This window comes from Talpa occidentalis, unplaced genomic scaffold (assembly GCF_014898055.3).
Source record: "Talpa occidentalis isolate TD23 unplaced genomic scaffold, MPIMG_talOcc4v2.1 talOcc4.7, whole genome shotgun sequence".
Lineage (NCBI taxonomy): Eukaryota > Metazoa > Chordata > Mammalia > Eulipotyphla > Talpidae > Talpa > Talpa occidentalis.
The window spans coordinates 40,236,589-40,261,864 of record NW_023605083.1 but is presented as its reverse complement, the minus strand read 5'-3'; the positions used below and the strand labels follow the sequence as shown (position 1 = coordinate 40,261,864).

The window sequence follows — 25,276 nt, the reverse complement described above, 5'->3', positions numbered from 1 at the left end:
TCTCTTTCTGGAAGGCTCAGAAATTCTTCCAAGTTACTGTCGTTGCCATCTGGGGGCTGGTTTTCTTTTTGTGGTGTGCTTTTTCTCTGGAGTGTTGCTAGGTTGCGTGTGGTTCTTCTCCTCCCTACTGTCTGTTTTCTAATTTGCCGTATGCGTTGGGACACTGTGTTGTTGGGACTGGCCGGCATCTTGGGTGGGCTTCTCTGCTCCCCTCTGGTTCCTCCAGGAGTCATCTGTCAGTTTCAAGCAGTCTTTACTGGAGAAAGGTCCCTGTTCTAAAATGCCGATGTGGGGACACACTCCCCTGTGCGCCTGGTCTGCCCCGGCGGTGGGTTCCTGCTCCCCCTCTGGGCTTGGACTGCAGGCCAGAGGGGGTCTGGCGTGGGCGAACTTCCCCCGCTCACCTCTGGCTCCTGAGGAAGCCTTCTGCAGGTAGTCTTTACTGAAGAAATGTCCCTATTCTATAATGGTGATGTGGGACACACTCCTGCACGTCCGGTCTCAGGCACACTCTTCTGCGCGCTTGGTCTGCCCCGGCTGTGGGTGCTCGCTCTCCCTGTGGGCTCAGACTACTTGTTCGGAAGGGGCCCGGCGTGGGGTGGGCTAACTCCCCAGCTGGCCACTAGCTCCTTCAGGAGCCTGTGCTGGCTTCAAGTCGCTAGGTGGCGCCAGAGATCTCTCCTAGAGCCCTTGGGGAGCTGATTTTCCACCCCGTGGGACAGGGAGCAGAGCAGGGATAGTAGGGTACACCTCAACGGCTTTGGGGTGCTGTGTCTGCCTTGTGCCCCACCGTCGTGGGGAACCCACGCCCCTAATTTCGTGCCCCGGGTCTCAGTTCCAAAGCCCTCAGTTCCAGGACGCGGGCTGTAGCCCAGATCAGTGGCGCGGGAATGGCACCTTTTGAATCCCGCTCCCCTGCCTGGGCGCCTTGTTCCTGCTCACTCAGTGAGGGCCTCCGCGCGTCTCCCCGCAAGCCTAGGTCGCAGGCGCGGGGACCTGGGCAGCTGCGATCCGATCCGGACCCGCGTTTGCTTTTCAACCGCACTGCTTTTCAGCGCGATCCGCGCCGCTTTCCCGCGCAATCCCGATCCGCATCTGTTTTTCCAGCGCGCCGCTTTCCGCGCAGGCTTACCGGGCGGCCGGGGCTGTGTGCTGGTGCTGGTCTCCTCCTGGGCGGGGCTCTCTTCAATGGCGCCCGGAGCTCACCTCCGCGGCGGATCCTGCAGGGTTCGCCTCAGCTCCCGTTCACGGGGTGTGGTGGCTGCAATAGTTCCTTTCCACGCACAGTCCCGCTTGCTGCGTCGTTTGTTCTTGTGGGCCGTTTTGGTTTGTTGTTTTCCTCCTCTCTGCCGGTGGGAGAGTGCCGCCTCTGTGGGCGGGGGAGGGGAGCAGGGTTCTGCGCTTCCCTCCCTTCTGGTCCTCTTTTATGGCAACTTTCTTCTTCGGGCAGTTTGCTGGAGTCGTACGTTTATCTTCCATGTCCCGGTTCTCACTGGGACCTGCCGCTTTTCCTCCCTATTCACTTTTTTTAATGGGAGATCTTACTCGCAGCGTCTCCTCGCCGCCATGTTGCTCCGTTTGTGGTGGACGCGGCGGGGCCGGGCGGCGGCGTCCAGAAAAATGTATATTTTGTTCCTTATAGTTAAAATAGAAATTTTTTAAAAGATTTATTTATATATACAAGAACTGGGGTACAAGCCAGAGGTGTGGGAGGGTGAGAGAATTCACCAGACACAGAGCAGGGAGCAGAAAAGGGAGAGGGCCGGAAATACACTGCTGAGGGGAGCAGCGGGCATGACAGGAGAGGTCTGCCACACCATGTGGGAATCTCCCTGGTCAGCCCAGAATCCGCACTGCAGAGGCTGCGGACAGCTTCACAGCCTGCGCTCAATCCACTGTGCCACCGGGGAGGCCTTGAAATAGGATTTATACTGTTGCTTTTTAGGGCTATGCCTAGGATTTAGGTACAAAGCGCATATGAAACCATAGGTGTACAGTCTGGCATGCTGTAGGTTAAAGACTAATATTTGACATTATTATTAGAGTTAGGTTAGGATCCTGGATGGACTTTTGTTGACAGGGAATAGCAATATCTCTCATCAGTTACATCCTGCCAATTTCACTCTCGCTTGTGAGAAATCACTAGCTATTAATTTCCAGTTTAGATTGTGTAGGTCTCTTCAAGAAGAAGTTATGGATTCTTTCCTGCTGCCCATCTCATGACTTTGCCATGCGTGCCAGGTACTGTCATGTGACCTGCAATGATAGAAAGTTGGAAACTCCTTGAAGGCAGAGGCTGCATTTCCTGCTTGCTGTTATGAACTCAGTGCTTTGTGGGGAGCCTGGGCCAAGGCAGTTGTTCAAGACATATTTGTTGAATAGAGAAAAATGTCGTCTGGTTCCGTGGAAGGAAACTTTGTAGGGTGTCGTGAGGTCTTATGTACCATCGATCCCGCTGTGACAGACAGATCCACACATCCACAGGTGTGAGCAGTAAACAGATGATGCTTAAAAAATCATGCCTTCATGTAAAAAGGATATTGCCAAGTCATTGTGGATAATTCTAGACTTCCTACCTCTCCTTCTTTCCTTCATCCCTGGCATAGACATGAAGAGTATGAAGTGGGAGAACCAAAGCAGCGTGTCCGAGTTCCTCCTCCTGGGGCTCCCCAACCGTCCAGAGCAGCGGGGCCTGTTCTTCGTCCTGTTCCTGGGCATGTTCCTGACCACGGTGCTGGGGAACCTGCTCATCATCCTGCTCATCAGGCTGGACTCGCGCCTCCACACCCCCATGTACTTCTTCCTCAGCCACTTGGCCTTCTCTGATGTCTCCTTCTCATCTGTCACTGTCCCTAAGATGCTCATGAACATGTACACTCAGCAACTATCCATCTCCTATAGAGGATGTTTTCCCAGATGTATTTCTTTTTGTTCTTTGCCGGTCTTGACAGTTTCCTTCTTGCAGTGATGGCCTTTGACAGGTACGTGGCCATCTGTCAGCCCCTCCACTACACCACCATCATGAGGCAGGAGCTGTGTGTCTCCAAGTAGCGGGATCCTGGTTTGTTTGCCTCATCCACTCTCTGTTGCACACCCTGCTCTTGATCCAAGTGTCCTTCTGTGCTGACAATACCATCCCCAACTTCTTCTGTGACCTCCCTGCACTCCTGAAGATGAGCTGCTCAGATGTGTCTCTCAATGAGTTGGTCATCTTCACTGAGGCAGGATTGGTCTTTTCCCTGTGTTTGGGTGGCATCCTAGGTTCCTATGTCCGTGTAGGCACCACTGTCCTGCGGATCCCCCCACTAAAAGTCTCTTTAAAGCCTTCTCTACCTGTGACTCCCACCTTCTTGTTGTGTCTTTATAGTATGGGACCGCTGCAGGAGTTTACTTCTCCTCATCGTCCACCTCCAGAGACAAAGACATGATCGCCTCTGTGATGTACATGGTCGTCACCCCCATGCTGAACCCCTTCATCTACAGCCTGAGGAATAGAGATATAAAACAGGCCTTAGAGACATTTGTCAATAAGATCACCTTCAAATGATGACCTGTAAATCATCTGATTTTAGTCACGAACACCCTGAGATGTATCTCCTAAGATTATGTGAGAGGGTTGATAACTCCATGTAACTTGGAAAGAACATGAATTCTCCTGTCAGTGATGTTAATGCATCGACTTGGTCAAATTTGGTAACTTGGTTTGTTAAATATTCTTTATCCTCATTACTTTATTCTCCTTTTTTTTAATCTCTTACAAGTTATGTGCAAAATCTTATAAAAATATTTCACACAGTTGCAAATGTGGGTTGCCTTCCACTTGAGATATGTCAGTGTCTCATATGTATTTTTTCTGTTATGTTATGAAGACATAGATCTAGCTTCATGATCTGCTCCCAGTGGACTGATGTTATGTGGCGAGGGGCTGAGCCATTTGCCTCATCTTCAAGTGGATGGTTTATAGCTCCTCCCAACTCTACATTAACATGCTGGTAGATTGAAGTCACACTAATGGGAATACTTACACTATGGAATTGGGAAACACTGTGATAGAGCCCTTTTAATTTTAATTTAACAATATTATGTAATTGTTATACATATTTTTACCCCTCCACATGTGCCCATATTCCACCACCATCCACCAAACCACCCATATTTGCCCTAGCCCCTCCACCCATTCACACCTCCATACCCATGTTCTCTCTCATTATGAGTTAACTATTGTCCCTTAGTTCAAAGATTTTTTTTTTTGCTGTATTTTACCAGTTAAATGCTTTTTGGTTTCTATAATCCAGAAATAAGTAAAACAACCTAGTATCTGCCTTTCATCTTATGGCTTATTTCACTTAACATCACCACCTTGAGGCCATCCACATTGCAGTATGTAGTATTCCACCAAGCACATGTATTCTACAATTTCTTTACCTATTTGTCTGTTGATGGGCACTTAGGTTGGTTCCATGACTGGGCACTTGTGGCCAGCACTGCTATGAATATACAGTTGCATAAGTCTTTTTGTATTAGAGATTTCATATCTAGGGTAAATGCCTGATGGAGATGTGCAATGATCATATGGGATTTTCATTGTTTGTATTTTCTGAAGAAAGCTCCATATCATTTCTGCAGAGGCTGCACCAACTTGCATTCTGACAATGGATGTGTTCTTTTTTTTTTTTTCCATATCCTCACCATTTTTTCCTTCTGTTCTTTTAAATATGACATTATTTAAAAGAGTGGATCATTTCTCATTGTGCTTTTGATTTGCATTTCCTTTATTAGAGTGAAGACAAGCTTTTTTCCCAAATATCCGTTGACCAGCTGTATAGTTTCTTTGGAGAAGTATCTATTGCAATCTTTTGCCCATGTTGTGGTAGGGCTGTTTTGGGTTCATGTACATATATATATAAATATATATGTATATATAAAGATTTATTTAATTATACAAGAACTGGGGTACAGTTCAGAGGCTCAGGAGGGTGAGAGGATTCACCAGAGACAGAGCAGGGAGCAGAACAGGCAGATGGATCAATAATACTGCTGAGGGGAGCAGTGGGCAAGGCAGGAGTGGTTTGCCTCCGGAGGAGGGATTCTCCCCAGGCGGCCAGGAATTGAACCCCGGGCTGCAAAGGCTGCAGACAGCTTCACAGCATGGTGCTAAACCCACTCTGCCCCCTGAGGGGCCCTGTTTTGGGTTTCTATTGTCAAGTCGAATGGCTTCTTGTATACCTTGCATAAGATCTCTTATTAGTTGTGTAATGTGTAAATATATTCACCCACTTAATAGACTGTCTTTTCAATATGCTCCTATTTTCTTTTACTGTACAAATCTTTTTAATTTCCTTTATTTCTAATTATTTATTTTTGTTGTATTTTCCCTTGTTTTAGGGGTCAGTTCCCTAAAGATGTCTGCATGGTTGATGTGATGAAATGTATCATCTCTGGTGTCTTTGTATTTTATGGTTTGGGGTCTTATATCCAAGTCTTTAATTGATTTTTAATTCATTTATATTCCCTTTATTTACATTGGTTTACATTATTTATACTGGTTTACATTATTGTATTTGTTTGAGGGGTTATCATTTCAAATCTCTAAAAATATGTTTTCACACCAAACCTACCACCAGGATTGAATTCAATCTATATATTTCTTTGGGTAGTATGTCTATGTTCATAATGTTAATTCTTCCAGTCAGTATCTTCTTTTTTTGGTGAGGAAGAATCAGGTGTATACCAAAAGTACAGGGTGAAAGAATTCATCAGAGAAAGAGTTGAAAATTGAACAGGCAGATTTATTGAAACACACTGCTAAGAGCAGCAGCAGGTGAGCAGGAGAGATCTGCTGTGCCCCAATCCAAAATTCTCTTAATAATGTCATATAGTTTTCATTGTGTGGATCCTTCACCTCCTTTGCTAAGTTTACTCCTGGGAATTCTATTCTATCTGTGTAATTGCGAATGAGATGATTTTCTTCATTTTTCTCTCTTCTAACCTATTGTTTGCATATAGAACTGCAACTGACTTTTCAAATTATAAATCAACTAACTGAGTCATTCATTCATATCAATACTATATCAACATCAATGATCATATATTTACTTCTCCTTCCTTGGAATATATATAAAGAACTAGCGCTAATATGTTCTTAACAAAAATGATCTCATATAACTTTAATAAAAACTTCATACTGACTGTACTCTGACTATCTGTATTTTAAAGTAAAGCAAGGTTGAAACAACTTGTGAAACAAGCTTGAGATAAGTTACCTGACATGTTCAGTGCAACAATGAATGACAGGCAGCGCCCAGCATCCAGTGCTGTCTGACCAGGGCTATGGCCATATGCGCATTGGAAGATGATTAAGTCATCCTGCTTCACATCTGGATCTATGGGCAACCCAGAGTGTCCCTGCACCGGAGACACCCTCCCAGGTGGCTCCCAGTGTCCCTTTGGCCTCTGCAAGTCTCCTTCCTCCCCAAGGTCTGACAGGAATTGTGGGCAATTAGACTACGGGCATTTTTCCACCAGAGTTTAGGGACTATTTCTTTGTCCTCTCATGTTTTATAAAATAGCATCCTCCTGGCTATTGCTCTGAAGTTCAAGGGCAGACACAGAAAGTCAGGAGATCATAGGCTCACAGGGATTTGCTTCATGCTTCATGCTACTGTGTGCCCACAACAGAAGTTGGGGACACAGACGCTGATTAGACAGTCATTGACTTAGCAAGAATGGCAGATGAGACGGTGCTGTGAATTCAAAGAGGAAAAAAATATGTTTCTTCCTATGGATTCCTTATGGGTCTTTGCTTGTAATGTAGGTAAAAATATGTTCCTGCAGGATTTTGTATGTACATACATATTTATATATACATAGACTGAGAGACAGAGATTGAAAAAGAGAGAGGTAGAGCCAGAAAGGAAAAAAAGAGAGAGAGAAAATGACACAACGAATTCTTTTCCTCCTTGGCCCAGAGCTCAAGCATCAACTGGGTCCCCATTAGGCAAGTGGAGACCACTTCTGGGTGTGACCTGCAGTCTCTTAACCAGTCCTTTGATCTCAAACACCTGCCCTCCCTGCTGCATAACTCCCGCATGTTCATCTGGCTACTCCTACAGGTAAGTAAAGAGACTGCAGATGGTAAAGAGAGAAGATTTGCTCCCCACTCTGAAGCAGGGGTTCCTGCATTTATCCATGAGCAGTAGAGGAAGGAGGATGAAATTGTTACAGAGTCAAGTCGTAGCTGTGATGTTATATTTTGTTTATAACAAACTGACATATGCCTGTCACTCCAAGGATAGTGTGTGTGGTTGTGCTTTGATGTTTTCATTACAGGCAGTGTTTCTGTGGGGCACCGTCCACGGCATGGGGCCCATGTGCCATGCTCACTGACACTTCAGTGGCCGTTCACAAGGGTCATGCTCTGCACTGAGAGGAAGGGTCACTCGGGGCTCCCCCACTGGGCAGGTGTCACATACTAATGATGGGAGCTCAGTGCCTGCTCAGTTTCCAATGGGGCCCACTCACAGTCTGGCCCTTATGTTTGCTCTCTGACATTGAGACCCTCCCTGGGAAAGGAGGGTACCTACTCCCACATACTTGCTGTTCTGAGGAATAAATGAGCCAATGCAAGCAGTCTATCCAGCATCTCACCTGGCTCATGACTGATGCTCAGAAGAGATGAGGATTTTTATTATCATTCCCCAAGCCAGTGTCTGTGTGATGGAGACCCCACTTCACTGCTGTCTGGGGCTGGACAAATATAAGTCTAAGAATTGGGGCACCTGCATGCCCCTCACACAAGGGAGAACACGGCCTGATCACTCCAGGCCTCGGGACCAAGCATCTTCCTCACAAATCACCCCACCACCACCTTCACCGAATCAAGGACCCAGTTGGTCCAGCTGGTTCCTGCTTGTTTCCTCTGTTTCTCAGTGAGGCTGACATAGCCCACGTGGGTGGGGAGCCAGGCATCCACATAGGAGTTCAGATACTGTCCTCTCAGTGACCTTGAACCCAGATAAGCAGAGCCCTCCGCCAGTTCATGGTCCCTGAGGAGCCTTGCTGTCCTGCACCCCTGCTTGAGAGAGTCAGTGCGGATGCCACCTCATTGTGTGTTTGTGTGTTTGTGTGTGTGTCTTATCCTAACTAAGCTCTCTGCCAAAGGAAGGGTGCATCTGGAATCCACCATCAGAGAACTAAAGGACCTCATTGGTCATTATATCTTTGTCCTGAGTCTTTTCACATTTCTGAAATGAAGGGTATATTTACCTTATATATCATATAATCTCCGATATACATTAATTATTTGGAATTAAAGTATGAGAAAGCACTTTGTAAATGTGCTTACTGGTGTATGATACAACAGTAATGACTGATAACTCTTGGACAGAGGAATGACAAATGACATCACACAACATGTCTCCTTATTCTAACTACCGCGGTGTGACATGTATGCAGAGGGTTAAAAGCTGGAATCTGGCCAGAGAGATATATTGTGATTTAGCCTTTTCTGCTGATTATTGATGTATCTTTGCACATATAGAAAATGTATATTTTGTTCCTCGTAGTTAAAATAGGATTTTTTAAAATATTTATTTACACAAGCACTGGGGTACAAGCCAGAGGCGCGGGAGTATGAGAGAATTCACCAGAGACAGAGCAGGGAGCAGAACAGTCAGAAGGACCAACATACACGGCTGAGTAGAGCAGCGGACACAACAGGAGAGGTCTGTCGCACCATGTGGGAATCTCCCTGGTTGGCCGGGAATCGAACCCGCACTGCAGTGGCTGCGGACAGCTTCACAGCTCTGCGCTCAATCTGTTGCACCACCGGGGAGGCCCTAAAATAGGATTTATGTTCTTGCTTTATTAGAGCTATGTCTAGGATTTAGGTAGAAAGTGCATATGGAACCATGGGTGTAGAGTCTGGCATGCTGTCACTTAAAGACAAATATTTGACATTATTACTTTAGTTTGGTTAGGATCCTGGATGGACTTTTGTTGACAGGGAATAGCAATATCTCTGTTCAGTTACATCCTGCCAATTTCACTCCAGCTTGTGAGACATCACTAGCTATTAATTTCCAGTTTAGATTGTGTAGGTCTCTTCAAGAGGAAGTTATGGATTCTCTCCTGCTGCACATCTCATGACTTTGCCATGCGTGCCAGGTACTGTCATGTGACCTGAAATGACAGAAAGGTGGAAACTCCTTGAAGGCAGAGGCTGCATTTCCTGCTTGCTGTTATGAGCTCAGTGCTTTGTGGGGAGCCTGGGCCAAGGCTCAGCTCAAGACATGTTTTGACATGTCTTGTGATATAGACATGTTTGTGATATAGAAAAAAATGCCCTCTGGTTCGTGGAAGGAAACTTTGTAGGTTATTGTGAGGTCTTACTTACCATCTAGCCCGCTGTGACAGACAGATCCACACATTCACAGTGTGAGCAATAAACAGATCATGGTTAAAATATGCCTTTATAAGCCTTCATGTAAAAAGGATATTGCCAAGTCATTGTGGATAATTGTAGACTCCCTACCTCTCCTTCTTTCCTTCATCCCCGGCAGAGACATGAGCAACATGAGGTGGGAGAACCAGAGCAGCGTGTCCGAGTTCCTCCTCCTGGGGCTCCCCATCCCTCCAGGGCAGCGGGTCTTATTCTTCATCCTGTTCCTGGGCATGTACCTGACCACGGTGCTGGGGAATCTGCTCATCATCCTGCTCATCAGGCTGGACTCGCGCCTCCACACCCCCATGTACTTCTTCCTCAGCCACTTGGCCTTCTCTGATGTCTCCTTCTCATCTGTCACTGTCCCAAAGATGCTCACGAACATGTACACTCAGCAACTATCCATCTCCTATAGAGGATGTATTTCCCAGATGTATTTCTTTATGTTCTTTGCCAGTCTTGACAGTTTCCTTCTTGCAGTAATGGCCTTTGACAGGTACGTGGCCATCTGTCAGCCCCTCCACTACACCACCATCATGAGGCAGGAGCTTTGTGTCTCCTTAGTAGGGGGATCCTGGTTTGTTTGCCTCTTCCACTCTCTATTGCACACCCTGCTCTTGATCCAAGTGTCCTTCTGTGCTGACAATACCATCCCCAACTTCTTCTGTGACCTCCCTGCACTCCTGAAGATGAGCTGCTCAGACGTGTCCCTCAATGAGTTGGTCATCTTCACTGAGGGAGGATTGCTCGTTACCCTGTGTTTGGGTGGCATCCTGGGCTCCTATGTCCGTATAGGGACCACTGTCCTGAGGGTCCCCTCCACTAAAAGTCTCTTCAAAGCCTTCTCTACCTGTGGCTCCCACCTCCTCGTCGTGTCTTTATACTATGGGACCACTGCAGGAGTTTACTTCTTCTCCTCATCCACTTCCAGAGACAAAGACATGATCGCCTCTGTGATGTACACGGTCATCACCCCCATGCTGAACCCCTTCATCTACAGCCTGAGGAATAGAGATATAAAACAGGCCTTAGAGACGTTTGTCAATAAGATTAAGTTCTTCAAGTGACGAGCTATAAATCATCTGATTTGAGTCACGAACACCATGAGATGTGAGAGGGTAGATAACTTACATGATAAATATTGTGAGAGGGTAGATAACTCCATGTAACTTGAAAAGAACATGCATTCTGCTGTCAGAGATGTTAATGCATCAACTAGGTCAGATTTGGTAACTTGGTTTGTTAAATATTCATTATCCTCATTGCATTGTTCTCCTTTTTTTTTCATCTCTTGCAAGTTAAGTGAAAAATCTTTTGAAAATATTTCACAGAATTGCAAATGTGTGTTGCCTTCTACTTTGGAGATATGTCACTGTTCATGTATTTTTTCTATTATGTTATGAAGACACAGACCTATCTTCATGATCTGCTCCCAGTGAACTGAATTTATTTGGTGGGGGTTGACCAGGTTTGCCTCATCTTCAAGTTGATTGTTTACAGCTCTTCCCAACTCTAGGATGACATGTTGGTAGATTGCAGTCAGCTGCAATGGGAACACTTACACTATGGAATGGGAAAATCTGTGATGGGGCTCTTTTTAATTTAAAAGTTGTTATAATTGTGGATGTATATTTTTACTCCTCCACAGATGCCCATATTCCACCACCATCCACCAAACCACCTGTGCCAATGCCGTAGCCCCTCCCCCGACTCACTGCTCACACCCCTTGCTTTCTCTGATAACAATTTTTTTTCCCTAGTTCAAGATCGTTTTTTTTGTTATGTATGCCAGTATATCTCTTTTGTTATTTATATTCCACAGATAAGTAAAACCACCCATATCTGCCTTTCACTTTATCACAGTCCTCCAGGATTATATTGAATACATATATATTTCTTTGGATAATATGTCCATGTTAGTAATGTAAATTCTTCCAATCCATGTATCTTTTTTTTTGGATTGGGAACAATCAGGTGTAGGCCTGAGGCACAAGGGTGAAAGAATTCTTCAGAGACAGTGTGGAGGACAGAGCAGGCAGATTTATTGAAGCACACTGCTAAAAGTAGCAACAAGTAAGGCAGGAGAGGTCTGCTGTGCCCCAATCCATAATTCTCTTAATAATCTGTTACAGTTCCCATTGTATGGATCCTTCATCTCCTTTGTTAAGTTTACTCCTAGGTATTCTATTCTCTCTGATAATTGTGAATAGGATTATTTCCTTCCTTTTTTGCTCTTCTAACCTATTGTTTTCATATAGAACTGCAACTGACTTTTTTAATTATATATCAACTAACTTTCATTCATTCATATCAATACTATATCAACATGAATGATCATATATTTATTTTCCTTTCTTGGAATATACAGTAAGAACTGACATTTATGATGCTCTTACATGCTTTAGCAGGAATGTTCTAATATAACTTTAATAAAAACTTGATACTGATTATACTCTAATTATCTGCACTTTAAAGTGAAACAAGGCTGAAACAACTTATGAAACAAGGTTGCAGAAGTTACATGTTCAGAACCACCAATGAATGACAGGCAGAGCCCAGCATCCAGTGCTGTCCGACCAGGGCATTGGCCACATGAGTGTTAGAAGTGGGTGTTAGAAGATCCTGCTTCCCAACTGGATCTCTGGGTAACCCAGAGTGTCCCTGTACCCGAGACCCCCACCCCAGGTGGTTCCCTAGTTTAGTCTCTTTGGCCTCTGCACGGGCTCCTCCCCAAGGTCTGACAGGAACTGCAGCAATTAACTACTGGCATTTTTTCACCAAGTGTTTAGGGACTATTTCTTTGTCCTCTCATGGTTTATAAAATGGCATCTTCCTGGCTATTATTTTGAAGTTCAAGGGCAGACACAAAAAGTCAGGTGGTCATAGACTCACGAGATTTGCTCCATACTTTTTGCCTGGTGTCCACTACAGAAGCAGAGGACACAAACACTGAATTAGAAGATCATTGACGTAGCAAGAATGGCAGGTTAGAATGTGCTTTTGTACTAAGAGGGAAAAAATATGTTTCTTCCTATAGATTTCTATGGGTCGTTGCTTGTAATGTAGATAAAAATATGTCTCCTGCCAGAATTTTGCATGTACCTACATATTTATACATACATAGACTGAGAGACAGTTTGAAAAGATGATAAGGAAGAGACAGAGACACAAGAGACAGAGGGGTAAATGACACAAGGTGATTCTTTTCCTCTCTTTGGCCCAGAGCTCAAGCACCTACTGGGTCCCCAATAGGCAAGTGGGCACCACTGCTGGGTGTGACCTGCAGTCTCTTAACCAGTCCTTTGATTTCAAGTATCCGCCCTCCCTGCTGCATGACTCCCACATGTTCATCTCTGGCTACTCATCTCGGGTAAGGAAAGAGACTGCAGAGGGTAAAGAGAGAAGATGTGCTCCCCACTCTGGAGCAGGGATCCTGCCTTTATCCGTGAGCAGCAGGGGAAGGATCTGAAATTGTTACAGAGTCAAGTAGTAGGTGTGATGTGGCTTTCTGTTTATGACAAAACTGACATATGCATGTCACTCCAAGGTTTAGTGTGTGGTTGTGTTTTGATGTTTTCATTATCAACAGTGTTTTTGTGGGGTACCGTCTACTACATGGGACTCACGTGCATTCTTCACTGACCCCTTAGTGGCCATTCACAGTGGTCATGCTCTGCATTGAGAGGGTCACTCAGGTCACCCCACTGGGCAGGTGTCACATACTAATGGATGGGACCACAGTGCCTGCAGCATGTCCATTGTGGTGCAGTCCTCATCTAGCCCTTAAGTTTGCTCTCTGACATTCAGATCCCATCTGGAAAAAGATGGGATCCACATCTTCCACATACAGTGCTATCCTGAGGAGTAATGGCCAATGCAAACAGACTACCCAGGACCTCACCTGGCTCATGTTGGTGCTCAGAAGAGAGGAGGATTTTTATACTCTTTCCCCAAGCCAGTGCCAGTGTGATGGAGACCCCCACTTCACTGCTGCCTGGGGCAGGGCGAGTAGAAACCTAAGAACAGGGGCCCCTGCACATCCTCACATGCTGGAGCACACAGCCTGATCCATCCAGGGCTCGGAAACCAGACCCTTCCTCGCAAGCCCTGCCCCAGTCAAGGTCCCAGTCATTCCAGTTGGTTCCTGCTTGTTTCCTCTGTTTCTCAGTGAGGCTGACACAGCTCATGTGAGTGGGCAGCCAGGCCTCCACATGGGGGTCCAGACACCGTCCTCTCGGTACCCGTGAGCCAAGATAAGCAGAGCCTTCAGCAAGCTCATGGTCCCTGAGTGGGACTCGCTGTCCTGCTCCCTGCTTGACTGAGAGTCAGTGAGGGTCCCTCATCAGTGTGTGTGTGTGTGTGTGTGTGTGTCTGTGTGTGTGTGTGTCCACGCGGGCGCGTACGTGCTCGCGTGTCTAATTAACTCTAACCTCACTGCCAAAGGAAGGGTGCATCTGGAATCCACCATCAGAGAACTGAGAGAACTCATTGGTCTTACATCTTTGTCTTGAGTGTTTTCCCATCTATGAAATGAAGGGCATAATTACTTTACATGTCATAAAATCCCTTGATTTATATTTATATTGATTCTAACTGCTGGGTGATAGAGATGTTTGCAGAGAGTTTAATAGTGGATTCTGTCCATAGAGATATATTGTGATTTGGCCTTTTTTTCCAGATTATTGATGTATATTTGCACATTTAAATAGTGTATATTTTGTTCCTTATAGTTAAAATGGGATTTATACTATTGATTTATTAGGGCTATGCCTAGGATTTGGTGGAGAGTGCATATCAAATCATAGGTGTAAATTGTATGGGCAATATAACCAAAATGATAATGCATACACTGTGCAAAAATGAAAAATGATGTAAGAATTATATAAAATAAAATATTAATTAAAAAATCATAGGCATACACCCAAAGCAGTGATAGTGAAGGCAAAGATAAACAGCTGGGACTACATCAAATTAAAGAGCTTCTGCACAGCAAAAGAGACAATAACAAAAACAAAGAGAAACCCCACCAACTGGGAGAACATTTTTGCACCCAACGCTAATGATAAAGGACTGATCACAAAAATCTATAAAGAGCTGATGAGAATCAACAACAACAAAGAAAATAATCCAGTCAAAAAATGGGCAGAAGAGCTAAAAAGAAACTTCTCTGAAGAGGAAATGCAAATGGCCAACAGGCATATGAAAAAATGTTCAACATCACTTGCAATCAAGGAAATGCAAATCAAAACTACCATGAGATACCATCTTACACCAGTGAGAATGGCACGTTAAAAAAACTAGCAACAACAAATGTTGGCGAGGGTGTGGAGAAAAAGGAACTCTTCTACACTGTTGGTGGGAGCGCAAACTGGTCCAACCACTATGGAGAGCTGTGTGGAGATTTCTTGACTTACTAAACATAGAGCTTCCATATGATCCAGCAATTCCACTCCTAGGTATTTACCCAAAGGACACAGAAACATCAATTCCAAAGAGCACCTGCACCCCTATGTTTATAGCAGCACTGTTTACAATAGCTAAGCTTTGGAAACAGCCCAAATGCCCAAAAATAGATGACTGGGTCAAGAAGATGTGGTACATATATACCATGGAATATTACTCAGCATTCAAAAAAGATAAACACATGCAATTTGCAGCAACATGGATGGCGCTGGAAGGGATCATGCTCAGCGAAATAATCCAGAAAGAAAAAGAAAAATACCGGATGGTCTCACTCATAGCAGGAATCTAGAGAACTTAAATAAGGGACCAGGAAAATGAATAACTGTAAGAAAGTGAAAATCAAAATCAACAAAAAACTATGAACCAGAGACACTTTTTTGGGAGGTGGGTGGCGGGAGGGGAGGAATTGGGGTCAGAGATTGAGGGGGTTGCGATTGTATGGGGAATATAAAAATAAAATTTATTATTAAAATAAATAAATAAATAAATAAAAAATCATAGGCATAGAGTCTGGCATGCTGTAGGTTAGGCAAAGGTTTTATAATATTTTTAGAGTTTGTTTAATATCCTGGATGGACTTTTGTTTTTTGGTGGTTTTTTTTTTTTGGTTTTTTTTTTTAAATAAATTTTATTTTATATTCAATGCAATTGCAACCCCCTTATTTTGACCCCATCCCTCCCCTTCCCGCCCCCTCACCCCCCATAGAGTGTCTCTGGTTCATAGTTTTTTGTTGATTTTGATTTTCACTTTCTTACAGTTATTCATGTGGATGGTCTTTTGTTGGCAGGGAAAGCAATATGTCTGATCCGTTATGACCCTGCCAATTTCACTCTAGCTTGTGAGAAATCTATTCTATTTCAACTTAGAGAGTTTCAGTCTCTTTTTTTTAAGATTTATTTATTTATTTATATAAGCACTGGGTACAGTTAGAAGTGCGGGTGGGTGAGAGAATTCACTAGAGACAGAGCGGGGAACAGAACAGGCAGACTAACAAAATACACTGCTGAGAGGAGCAGCGGGGATGGCAGGAGAGGTCTGAGCGCCATGGGATATAATCGGTCCTGCAGAGGCTGCCGGCAGGTTCACAGCCCAGTGCTCAACCACTGCGCCATCAGGGGAGGCCCAAGAGTTTCAGTCTCTTTAAGAGGAAGTTATGGATTCTCTCCTGCTGCCCATCTCATGACTTTGCCATGTGTGCCAGTTACTGTCATGTGACCTGCAATGATAGAAAGATGGAAACTCCTTGAAGGCAGAGGCTGCATTTCCTGCTTACTGTTATGAACTCAGTGCTTTGTGGGGGGCCTGGCCCAGGGTGTTGTTCAAGACATATTTGTGGAATAGAGAAAAATGCCCTCTGGTTCCGTGGAGGAAAACCTTGTAGGGTTTCGTGAGTGTTATGTACCATCAGAGCCTGCTGTGAGACTGGGGGTCACATATCCACAGGTGTGGGCAATAAACAGAAGCATGGTTAAGAATTCATCCCTTCAGGTAAAAAGGATATTGCAGTGTCCTTGCGGCTAATTGTAGACTTCCTACCTCTCCTTCTTCCCTTCATCCCCGGCAGAGACATGAAGAGTATGAGGTGGGAGAACCAGAGCAGCGTGTCCGAGTTCCTCCTCCTGGGGCTCCCCATCTGTCCAGGACAGCGGGGCCTGTTCTTCGCCCTGTTCCTGGGCATGTACCTGACCACGGTGCTGGGGAACCTGCTCATCATCCTGCTCATCAGGCTGGACTCGCGCCTCCACACCCCCATGTACTTCTTCCTCAGCCACTTGGCCCTCACTGACATCTCCTTCTCATCTGTCACTGTCCCTAAGATGCTGTCCAACATGCACACTAATCACAAGTCCATCCCCTATGCTGGGTGCATAGTTCAGATGTACTTTTTCATAGTATTTGTTTGTCTTGACAGTCTCCTTCTCTAAGTGATGGCCTATGACAGGTACGTGGCCATCTGTCATCCCCTCCACTACACCACCATCATGAGGCAGGAGCTGTGTGTCTCCTTAGTAGCTGGGTCCTGGTTCTTCTGCTGTCTCCATTCTCTGTTGCACACACTGCTCTTGGCCTGACTGTCCTTCTGTGCTAACAATACCATCCCCCATTTATTCTGTGACCTCACTACACTCTTGAGGATGAGCTGCTCAGACATGTCCCTCAATGAGTTGGTGGTCCTCATTGAGGGGGGAATACTTGTCATTCTGTCTTTGAGTGGTATCTTGGGCTCCTATATCCGGATTTGGTCCACGGTGCTAAGAGAACCCTCTGCTAAGAAATTCTTCAAAGTCCTTTCTACCTGTGGCTCCCATCTGCTTGTTGTATCTTTATACTATGGGACCGCTGCAGAAGTTTATTTTTTCTCATCATCCACCTCCAGTGATAAAAACATAATTGTGTCTGTGATGTATATGATCGTCACCCCCATGCTGAACCCCTTCATCTACAGCCTGAGAAACAGAGACATGAAACGTGCCCTGGAAACTGTTGTTAAGTGGGCCAAGTTCCTTATGTCAAAAGACTTGATCTGAATGTGTTACATAGTCCCATGAGCAAGGAAACCATCTACCCTTGACCGACATCTGAATGTCCAGTTGAATCTGGGCTGCATGTGGAGCACAGGGAAGTTGGCCTCTCCCGGGTCCCTCTCTGCTGAGGTCCACCAGTTGTGTTTACCCAGACTGACTCATTGATTGTGATGTTTTCTTAACAATTCTTGGGATACACGAGTCCTTATTGTAACATGAACAGGATTGGGGGCGGGAGAGGCGTGAGGATGCCAGCTGGAAGGAATAAGGTAGAAAACTCCTTCAGTCCCACCAACCTTAAGAGAATCCTGCCTTTCTTCATGGCTTCTCCTCAAGGGGAGGAAGGAGTTAGAGAGAGCATCTTAGAACATTCTGCTAACACAAGCTGATTTTCTAACTTTTAAACATCTGACATTCCCACAGTAAACTTCCGATGACTCCTAGCATCCTGTAAAGTATGGGTTCACAGGAATAGTCCTGTCTTTAACAAATATATGTAATGATAAGATTTTGAAATTTTTCTATTTTAGTGAATGCCGCGGACCAGCACAGCAGTGGACAATGAGGCCGTCTCAGGGTTGAGAGATTGCGCAGGGTTGTCAGGGTTTGGCGAATAAATGACACAGAGACACACTTCAAGAGAGTGAAAATCTGAGTGTAATTTTCTTTGAGTTTGTGACCAGTATATATATGTTTTCTAAAAGCATAGGAACAGTGAACATCAACGAAATCAGCTTGCTCATGGGTTTAGCTTATTATTGACAGGGCAGTGATTTATGTCCGAAATACATCTGGACCTAGCCGCATTCCTAAGTAGATAGACCATTAGTTTTGTCTTTAAACTATATAATCTCATTTTTTGTTTTACTAACTACTTTTTTACCTAAACTATATTTTAATTATTATAAATTATAACATGTGAACTTAGTGTAATATTTTCTCATTAAAGATCAAAGCAAAAGAGCTTGCAAAATTACTAAACTTACTAAACTATCAATTTTATTATTATTATTACACAGGGTTTAGTAATGTTTTATTTGAGTCAGCCTTGTTTAAGGATTTCATATGATTTTTTAATTAACAACCAATGACCTTTATAGAAGAGAGAAGGAAGTTTAGAAAGACAATAAGGGAATAAAGTTTGTAGTTCTAGAAAGACGAGGTAAGGTTTTTTGTAGTAGCATTCTTGTAGTGGTTCCTGGTGGTCGTTATCTTCTGACAGGCGTCTCCCTTATCTATTTCTTCAGGGAGTTTTGCTGTGCTCCCCCTGCGCGCTGGTTCCTTGCCCAGCCGGACCTAGGGACCCTGGCAATAGCCATTAGCCCTAAAGGTCACTGCAGGGGGAGGTGCAGCAAGTGAATATTTTAGTTGTTTGTTTATAAATTATCTTGCAACTGAGTTAATCTTGATTCACACTGTTGTCTGTATTTTGACAGGGTAGGACCTGCCCTGTGCCGTGATGTGACCCTATCACTCCCACTGGTAGTGCACCCCGTGTCCATTGTGCTCCCCAATCCCCACCTTGTCCTCACCTGTCCCCCATCCCTCCCCCTCTGAATGCCTCAGTTCCATAGTCAGCTTTTGCGAGCTAGTTTTTTGCTTTGACTCCGTCTGACCCTTTGTCTGGTTGCTCTGTATTCTACACGTGACGTCATCTGGTATTTGTCTTTCTCCTTCTGACTTATGCTAAGCAAAATATTTTGGTTATTTCTAAGTAAGGTGATAAAATTGTTCTACATCTTGACCCAAGTGATAGTTACAGTAGATGTATAAATATGTAAAAATTTATCAGGCTCTACATTTCAAATTTATATGTTTTGTCTATTCATGTCCTATATTAATACACAAACGGAGCCCAGATTTTCTCAGTCAAAGGGTTAGGGGGTGTGTGTGTATGTATATGTGTGTGTGTAAAATTGTATAATTTGGAGGACATTTTATTTTTGATAAATATGTGACTTTTATTCTAAAATATTATACACAGATAATCTATACATATATATGATTTGTATTTTATATGAATTTTTATAAATATATGTCTGTCCTATATTTGCATGCTGCACAAGTACATATAAAATGAATGTAATTTTCCTGACGAGGAAATGCTTCCATTTTTCTTCCTGGGTTTTTTTCTTTCTTCCCGAATGTTCTGTCTTTTACTTGCATCACAACTTACACAGAAGTCTTCTCTCTTCTTGCACCATTATCAAACATTCACCAGGGGGTTCTCTCCAGATTCATGATCTTAGGGCTCACAAGTGGACACAGGTGTGGGTGATGGTCACCTGTGTTGCCAAGTTGCCAGAGCCTACCCAGGAGGCTCAGAAGCTAGAAGAGATGAAAGAGTGAATGGAACCAATTTTTGGAGTGAAAAGTGAGCGTCAAGAATAAGTAGTGACTATATACACACAAGCATCCCACCAAACAAACCATAAGGATTAGAGTTAACTTATATATAATAGCAGCAGCAAATGGTTGAAGGAAATCAGAAGACAAAGGAAAGGCATCTTTTCTAAAACAATTTTTTTTAATTTTACCAAACTAAGACAACTCTGTAAGTAAATATAGCCTTCAAAAATTGAAGGCGAAATAAAGATATTTTCAGAAAGACAAAAACTGGGGAAGAAATTGCCTGCAGAACTCTACTAGTAGAAATGCCAAGGGCAATTCTTTAGACTGAAGGAAAATGGTTTTAGGAGAAATTTAACTTGTCTTAGAGCTCACTGAGCTTACTTAAAACAATTTTAATTCCTTGTCTTGCAATTGATAAATCTCTGTTGTTTGGGTTTGTATCTTGCAACATCATTGCAATCTTTTTTTTAAGTAAATACCTTTTTTATTTAAAAAAAAGGAGTCATCTATGGTATAAGGAAATAACACTAGATAACACATATATAAAGAGAAATAACTAAAATAAAAACCATAATACTCTGTTATGTACATTTCTCTTAATTTCTCTAAAAGACATAATTTAAAGTAAAAATAACTATGCTGTACTATTAGACATATAATGCTGGTGGGAATGCGAACTGGTCCAACCACTATGGAAAGCTGTATGGAGGTGCCTCAAAACACAAAAACTGCATGTACCATCTGACCCAGCAATCCACTCTTATGAATTTACCCAAAAGACACAAAAACCCCAATCTGAAAGGCAACCTGCACACCTGTTTATTACAGTACTATTTACATTATTGCAATCTTTTGTTGATGTCATGTTTCCTGATTTTTCTTGCTCTTTTTAGCCTTGCATTGCTGCTTCACAATTGGAAAGGCAGATTCCCTTGCTAGTGTTTACTGTCTGCCCTTGGGAGAGAAATAACTTCAGCATCTGGTCCAGCTAGGAATTTTGAAGTGGTTGATGGCTCCATTCAACACTTGTTCCCTCTTGAATAGGAATTCTTGATATATGTGCCTTTTCTCAATCTGAAACGCCGGGTCAGTTGCTGAGAGCCTCTTAGTTTTCTCCAGGGCAGTGCTCCAAAAAGCTCAAGTCTGTGAGCTTTCACCCAGTCCTGCTCAATGGGGCTGGCTCACTGCAGATGGGCACGCAAATGAGAAAGTGTGTATTCACCATCTATAAGACTATGTGCTGGTAGCCAACTCTGGGAGTGTAGGGCTGGGGGGTTTGAGCATTGGAATTTTCAGGGTGATTGTGAGTCAATTGGGAGGTCAAAATGCAATTAGTCTGCAGCAATTTGTATGTAAGCTACCTGCTAGAATCCATGATGAAATACAAAGCTGTTCATTGCATTCGTAAAACAAGTTCTGAGCTCGGGTTGCTATGCTTCAGCCACTAGTCAACACCCCTCAGCATGCAGAGTTCTTCGGTATTCAGTGGAGCGTGAAGTGGTCCTCATGGGCAGTGTCCCACACAGGTGGGGAAATTGTGCAAGTCACACACATTCTCTCACTTTCCCCTATGTGAGAAACTATGGACCCAGGAGGTTTCTCTTGGCAGTGAGCTGTGCCACCTTGGGGGAGCAATGATGCAAGTAAAATGAAAATGTTCATACCTTCTTTAATGTGTATTCTTGGAATTTTGCTACAATGATGAGTTAGAATGTCTCTGAACCCCCAGTCTCATTCATGGGTGATTCATGGTGAAAATCAGGATTTTGTTGGTAGGTGGTGGTTTGTGGAATCTTGCTGCTGTCACTCTTTATTAGTTCTCATGTACCTTTTGTGGATGCCCTAGTATTTTCTATGGATGTAATTTGTGGTCTATAAAATAAGGGAGATTTACCTCCTCATTCCCAATAATCTGGATTATTTTTGGTTTAAGTCTTATTGCGCCATTTTCCACCTGCAGTATGGTGCTTAATGAGTGGTGAGAGCATAAAAGCTGGTTGTGTTGTCCATTTTAGGGGGAGAGTCTTTAATCTTGAAATGTTAATAGGAGGTTAATTGTATATGTTCTACAAGTTGAAAAAGTTCCATTATCGTCATAAGTTGATGATAGTTCTCTATCACAAATGAGTATTGAGTTTTGGCATTTTTTTTTCTGTTTTACTGAAATAATCACATGGTTTTTGCACCTTATTTCATTATTAGTGCATTAGCATGATAAACTTTTAATGCCTTATGATCCTTGAAAACTTAGAACAATTCCCACTAGATAATTGTGCTTTAGTCCCTTTGGCCCATGCAAGGATCCTTCTCAAGAGGAAAGCAAAAATAGGAAAATTAGCTCTGTGGGCTTCTTTCCTAACCAGAAGCATGAGGTTGTGTTCCCTCGGGTGTTATTTGTGTTGGTAAATGTAGATCTTCCAGCTTTTGAACGGGTTTCAAAGGAGCAAAAGACCCTTAGACCATGAAGGCATAAGAGATGCGGATTCAGCAGCCAGAATTGTCACAGAACTCAGCAATCAGGAATTGTCACAGATCAGAGCAAGGTGAGGAATCATCATGTGGCGAGAGGAGTATTCAACAAGAATGAGAGAGAGAGATGAGTTCATGTAGCTTGTAGAACCAAGTGTTTTAGTGGGTGTCTGACTCACACACGCCCTATTACACACACGCAGCCGTATCATTGTAATTAACTAGAAAGAACTAAAACTGAAGCACCAGCCTCACCCGCACGAGCTGCACTTCAGGTCCTCAGGGGTCACCAGAGGCTGTGCTGCCGTGGTCGGGGCACACAGGAGTGTTTCCCATCACGTGAGCACCTAGTCCATGCTGATCTAGACCAGGGGGCTGGACTGGCTTGCATGCCGCAGGCGCCTGTGCTGCCGTGCTCGTGCTGCACCTCTTCATGGTAACTGTGTGTTGTATCTGACATGACTGTCCGTGTGCACAGTAGAGCTTCCTTGGCTGTGTGTGGTTTGGGAGTTGTCTGGCCAACTAGAAGTGGTGCTTTTGTGTGTTTTCAAACAACTTTATTGTAGTATAGTTAATATTCATAAAACTAAAGCTATGGGATAGATACATTTTGATGAGTGTGGATAAATGCAGACACACGTGAGACCATCTTCAAAAGGAAGTAGGACTCACAGCCCTCACCTGCTAATTTTCCTTTGTTGTTTGTTTGTAGTACTGCTTAACATGAATAACTCAATTATATTTTAATATGCTCATAATCACTACTCTGAGAATGCACCCTGGAAAATGCACTCCCCAAAGGAAGGATTGTGACTTCTTTATTACTCTCTCTAGTGACTAAATCAGCATCTACACTTGTTATAAAAGATGCACTAACCCTGATTAGCATCAAGGGGCTTTGGGTCACATAGCTGTCCACGTAACAGCATCAGTGTCCAGGAAAGCCCGCTGCCCAGCTCTCCCCAGGCTGGATGAGGCCCCAGCAGGTGAGAGCATCGGGGTGTGTCTGCAGAGACACTGTCACTCACATGCTATGTGACCATCTGTCCCTGCTATGTCACGGTTTCTAAGATCCTCACATCTCCTACTTCCCTCTACCCCAGAAGACAGTAAAGCAGCATGCATTGGGAGAACCAGAGCAGCGTGTCCGAGTTCCTCCTCCTGGGGCTCCCCATCCGTCCAGAGCAGCGGGGCCTGTTCTTCGCCCTGTTCCTGGGCATGTACCTGACCACGGTGCTGGGGAACCTGCTCATCATCCTGCTTATCAGGCTGGACTCGCGCCTTCACACCCCCATGTACTTCTTTCTCAGCCACTTGGCTCTCACTGACGTCTCCTTCTCATCTGTCACTGTCCCCAAGATGCTGTGGAACATGCACACTCAGGACCTGTCAATCTCCTATGCAGGGTGTATCTCACAGATGTATTTTTATGTGGTTTATGGTTGTTTGGACAATCTGCTTCTTGCAGTCATGGCCTATGACAGGTACGTGGCCATCTGTCACCCCCTCCACTACACCATCATGATGAGGGAGGAGCTGTGCCTGCTGCTGGTGGCGGGCTCCTGGGTCATCTCCTGTGGCAATGCATTGTCCCACACCATCCTCCTGACTGAGCTGTCCTTCTGTGCTGACAACATCATCCCCCACTTTTTCTGTAGTCTCTCTGTCCTACTCAAGCTGTCCTGCTCAAACACCTCTCTCAATGAGCTGGTCATATTTGCTGAAGGGGCTGTGTTTGTTTTCATTCCATTGAGTGGCATCCTGGTCTCTTATGGCTGCATTGGGGCTACCGTCCTGAGGGTCCCCTCTACCAAAGGCATCACCAAAATCTTCTCCACCTGTGGCTCCCACCTCTCTGTGGTGTTTCTGTTCTATGGAACCATCATGGCTGTGTACTTTTCTCCCTCCTCAAACAACTCCATTGACAAAGACCTGATTGCCTCCCTGATGTACACAGTGGTGACCCCCTTGCTGAACCCCTTCATCTACAGCCTACGGAACAGAGACATCAAATTGGCTGTGAGGGTCCTTTGCAGAAAAGATGTCCCTGCGGCCAGGTAAGGATCACCTCCTCCTGCTCTCCTTGCACCACTCACCTTGTCAAGATCTTCCCATAGCCTGTGTGCCGACCCCCATGTCCCAGCACCTCCAGCTGCTCCGAAAGGGACAGTCATGTCATTGGATCTAGCCCCTCCCTCTTAGTCAGATTTATCATCCATCTATTTTTCCACAACCTTAACTATGGAATTGCCCAAAACACACACTGATTTTTGGTTTTCAGACTCCCGAGCTTCTACCCTTTAGTGGTGGGGCTGACCACACGTGACGGCGGCACTGTTGTCTCTGTTCCAGGAGGAGATGATCCTTGCTAGATAACAAAGCACATCACCCCCTCTCTGAAAATAAATGACACCAGGTTTCAGGCTTCCATTTGAAAAAGAAAAGTTGGATGTGTTGAGAATAGCCCACATCTGTCTGTTAGATGCAGGTCTGGAAAAATTGTGTTGTCTTGTTCCCAGTCTGAAAATATCCACTTCTAATAAATGCACAAGTTCATAATTCATGCACGCAAAATACTGGCTGCATGATCACTATGTGCCAGCTGGTTTTCTAGGTTCTGGGGAAACAAGAAAACGGCATAATAGTTTTCTCTAGAAATTTTAGTTTAAGTGATAAAAAATCTTTCATGTATTACTTTAGGGGAACCATGTTGGTGTGTTGTATTTTCATTTTCCTTTATTTTGAAATAATCTCTGATTTCCTTTTTTATTCCCCCTTTGGCTCAAGGGTTATTTATAATTGTTAATATTTTGTTACCGAATATTTAGGCCTTTACTAGCTACCTTTCATTTAATCTAATTTACTTCATTTCACTATACAAAACATGCAAGCATATGTATCATAACACATGAAATAAGAATGCAACTATAATCAAGTCATTGTTATATTTAGGATAAAATTATCTTTTAGAGCAATGAAGAATAAAATTAAATGTCATTCTCAACGGTGTAAGGGTATCTCATT

General features: G+C 44.0%; 2 protein-coding genes across 2 annotated transcripts; both read left to right on the top strand.

Annotated features, from left to right (window-relative positions):
• Positions 1 to 2,617: 2,617 nt before the first annotated feature.
• Positions 2,618 to 10,509, top strand: LOC119231045 (olfactory receptor 1J4-like). Its single transcript, XM_037492670.2, is given in 4 exon segments — positions 2,618 to 2,906; positions 2,909 to 3,040; positions 3,043 to 3,112; positions 9,570 to 10,509. Coding segments are annotated over 4 exon segments (1,431 nt in total).
• A 5,974-nt stretch (positions 10,510 to 16,483) lies between these two features.
• Positions 16,484 to 24,313, top strand: LOC119231371 (olfactory receptor 1J4-like). Its single transcript, XM_037493146.1, is given in 2 exon segments — positions 16,484 to 16,980; positions 23,371 to 24,313. Coding segments are annotated over 2 exon segments (1,440 nt in total).
• The last annotated feature ends 963 nt before the right edge of the window (positions 24,314 to 25,276 follow it).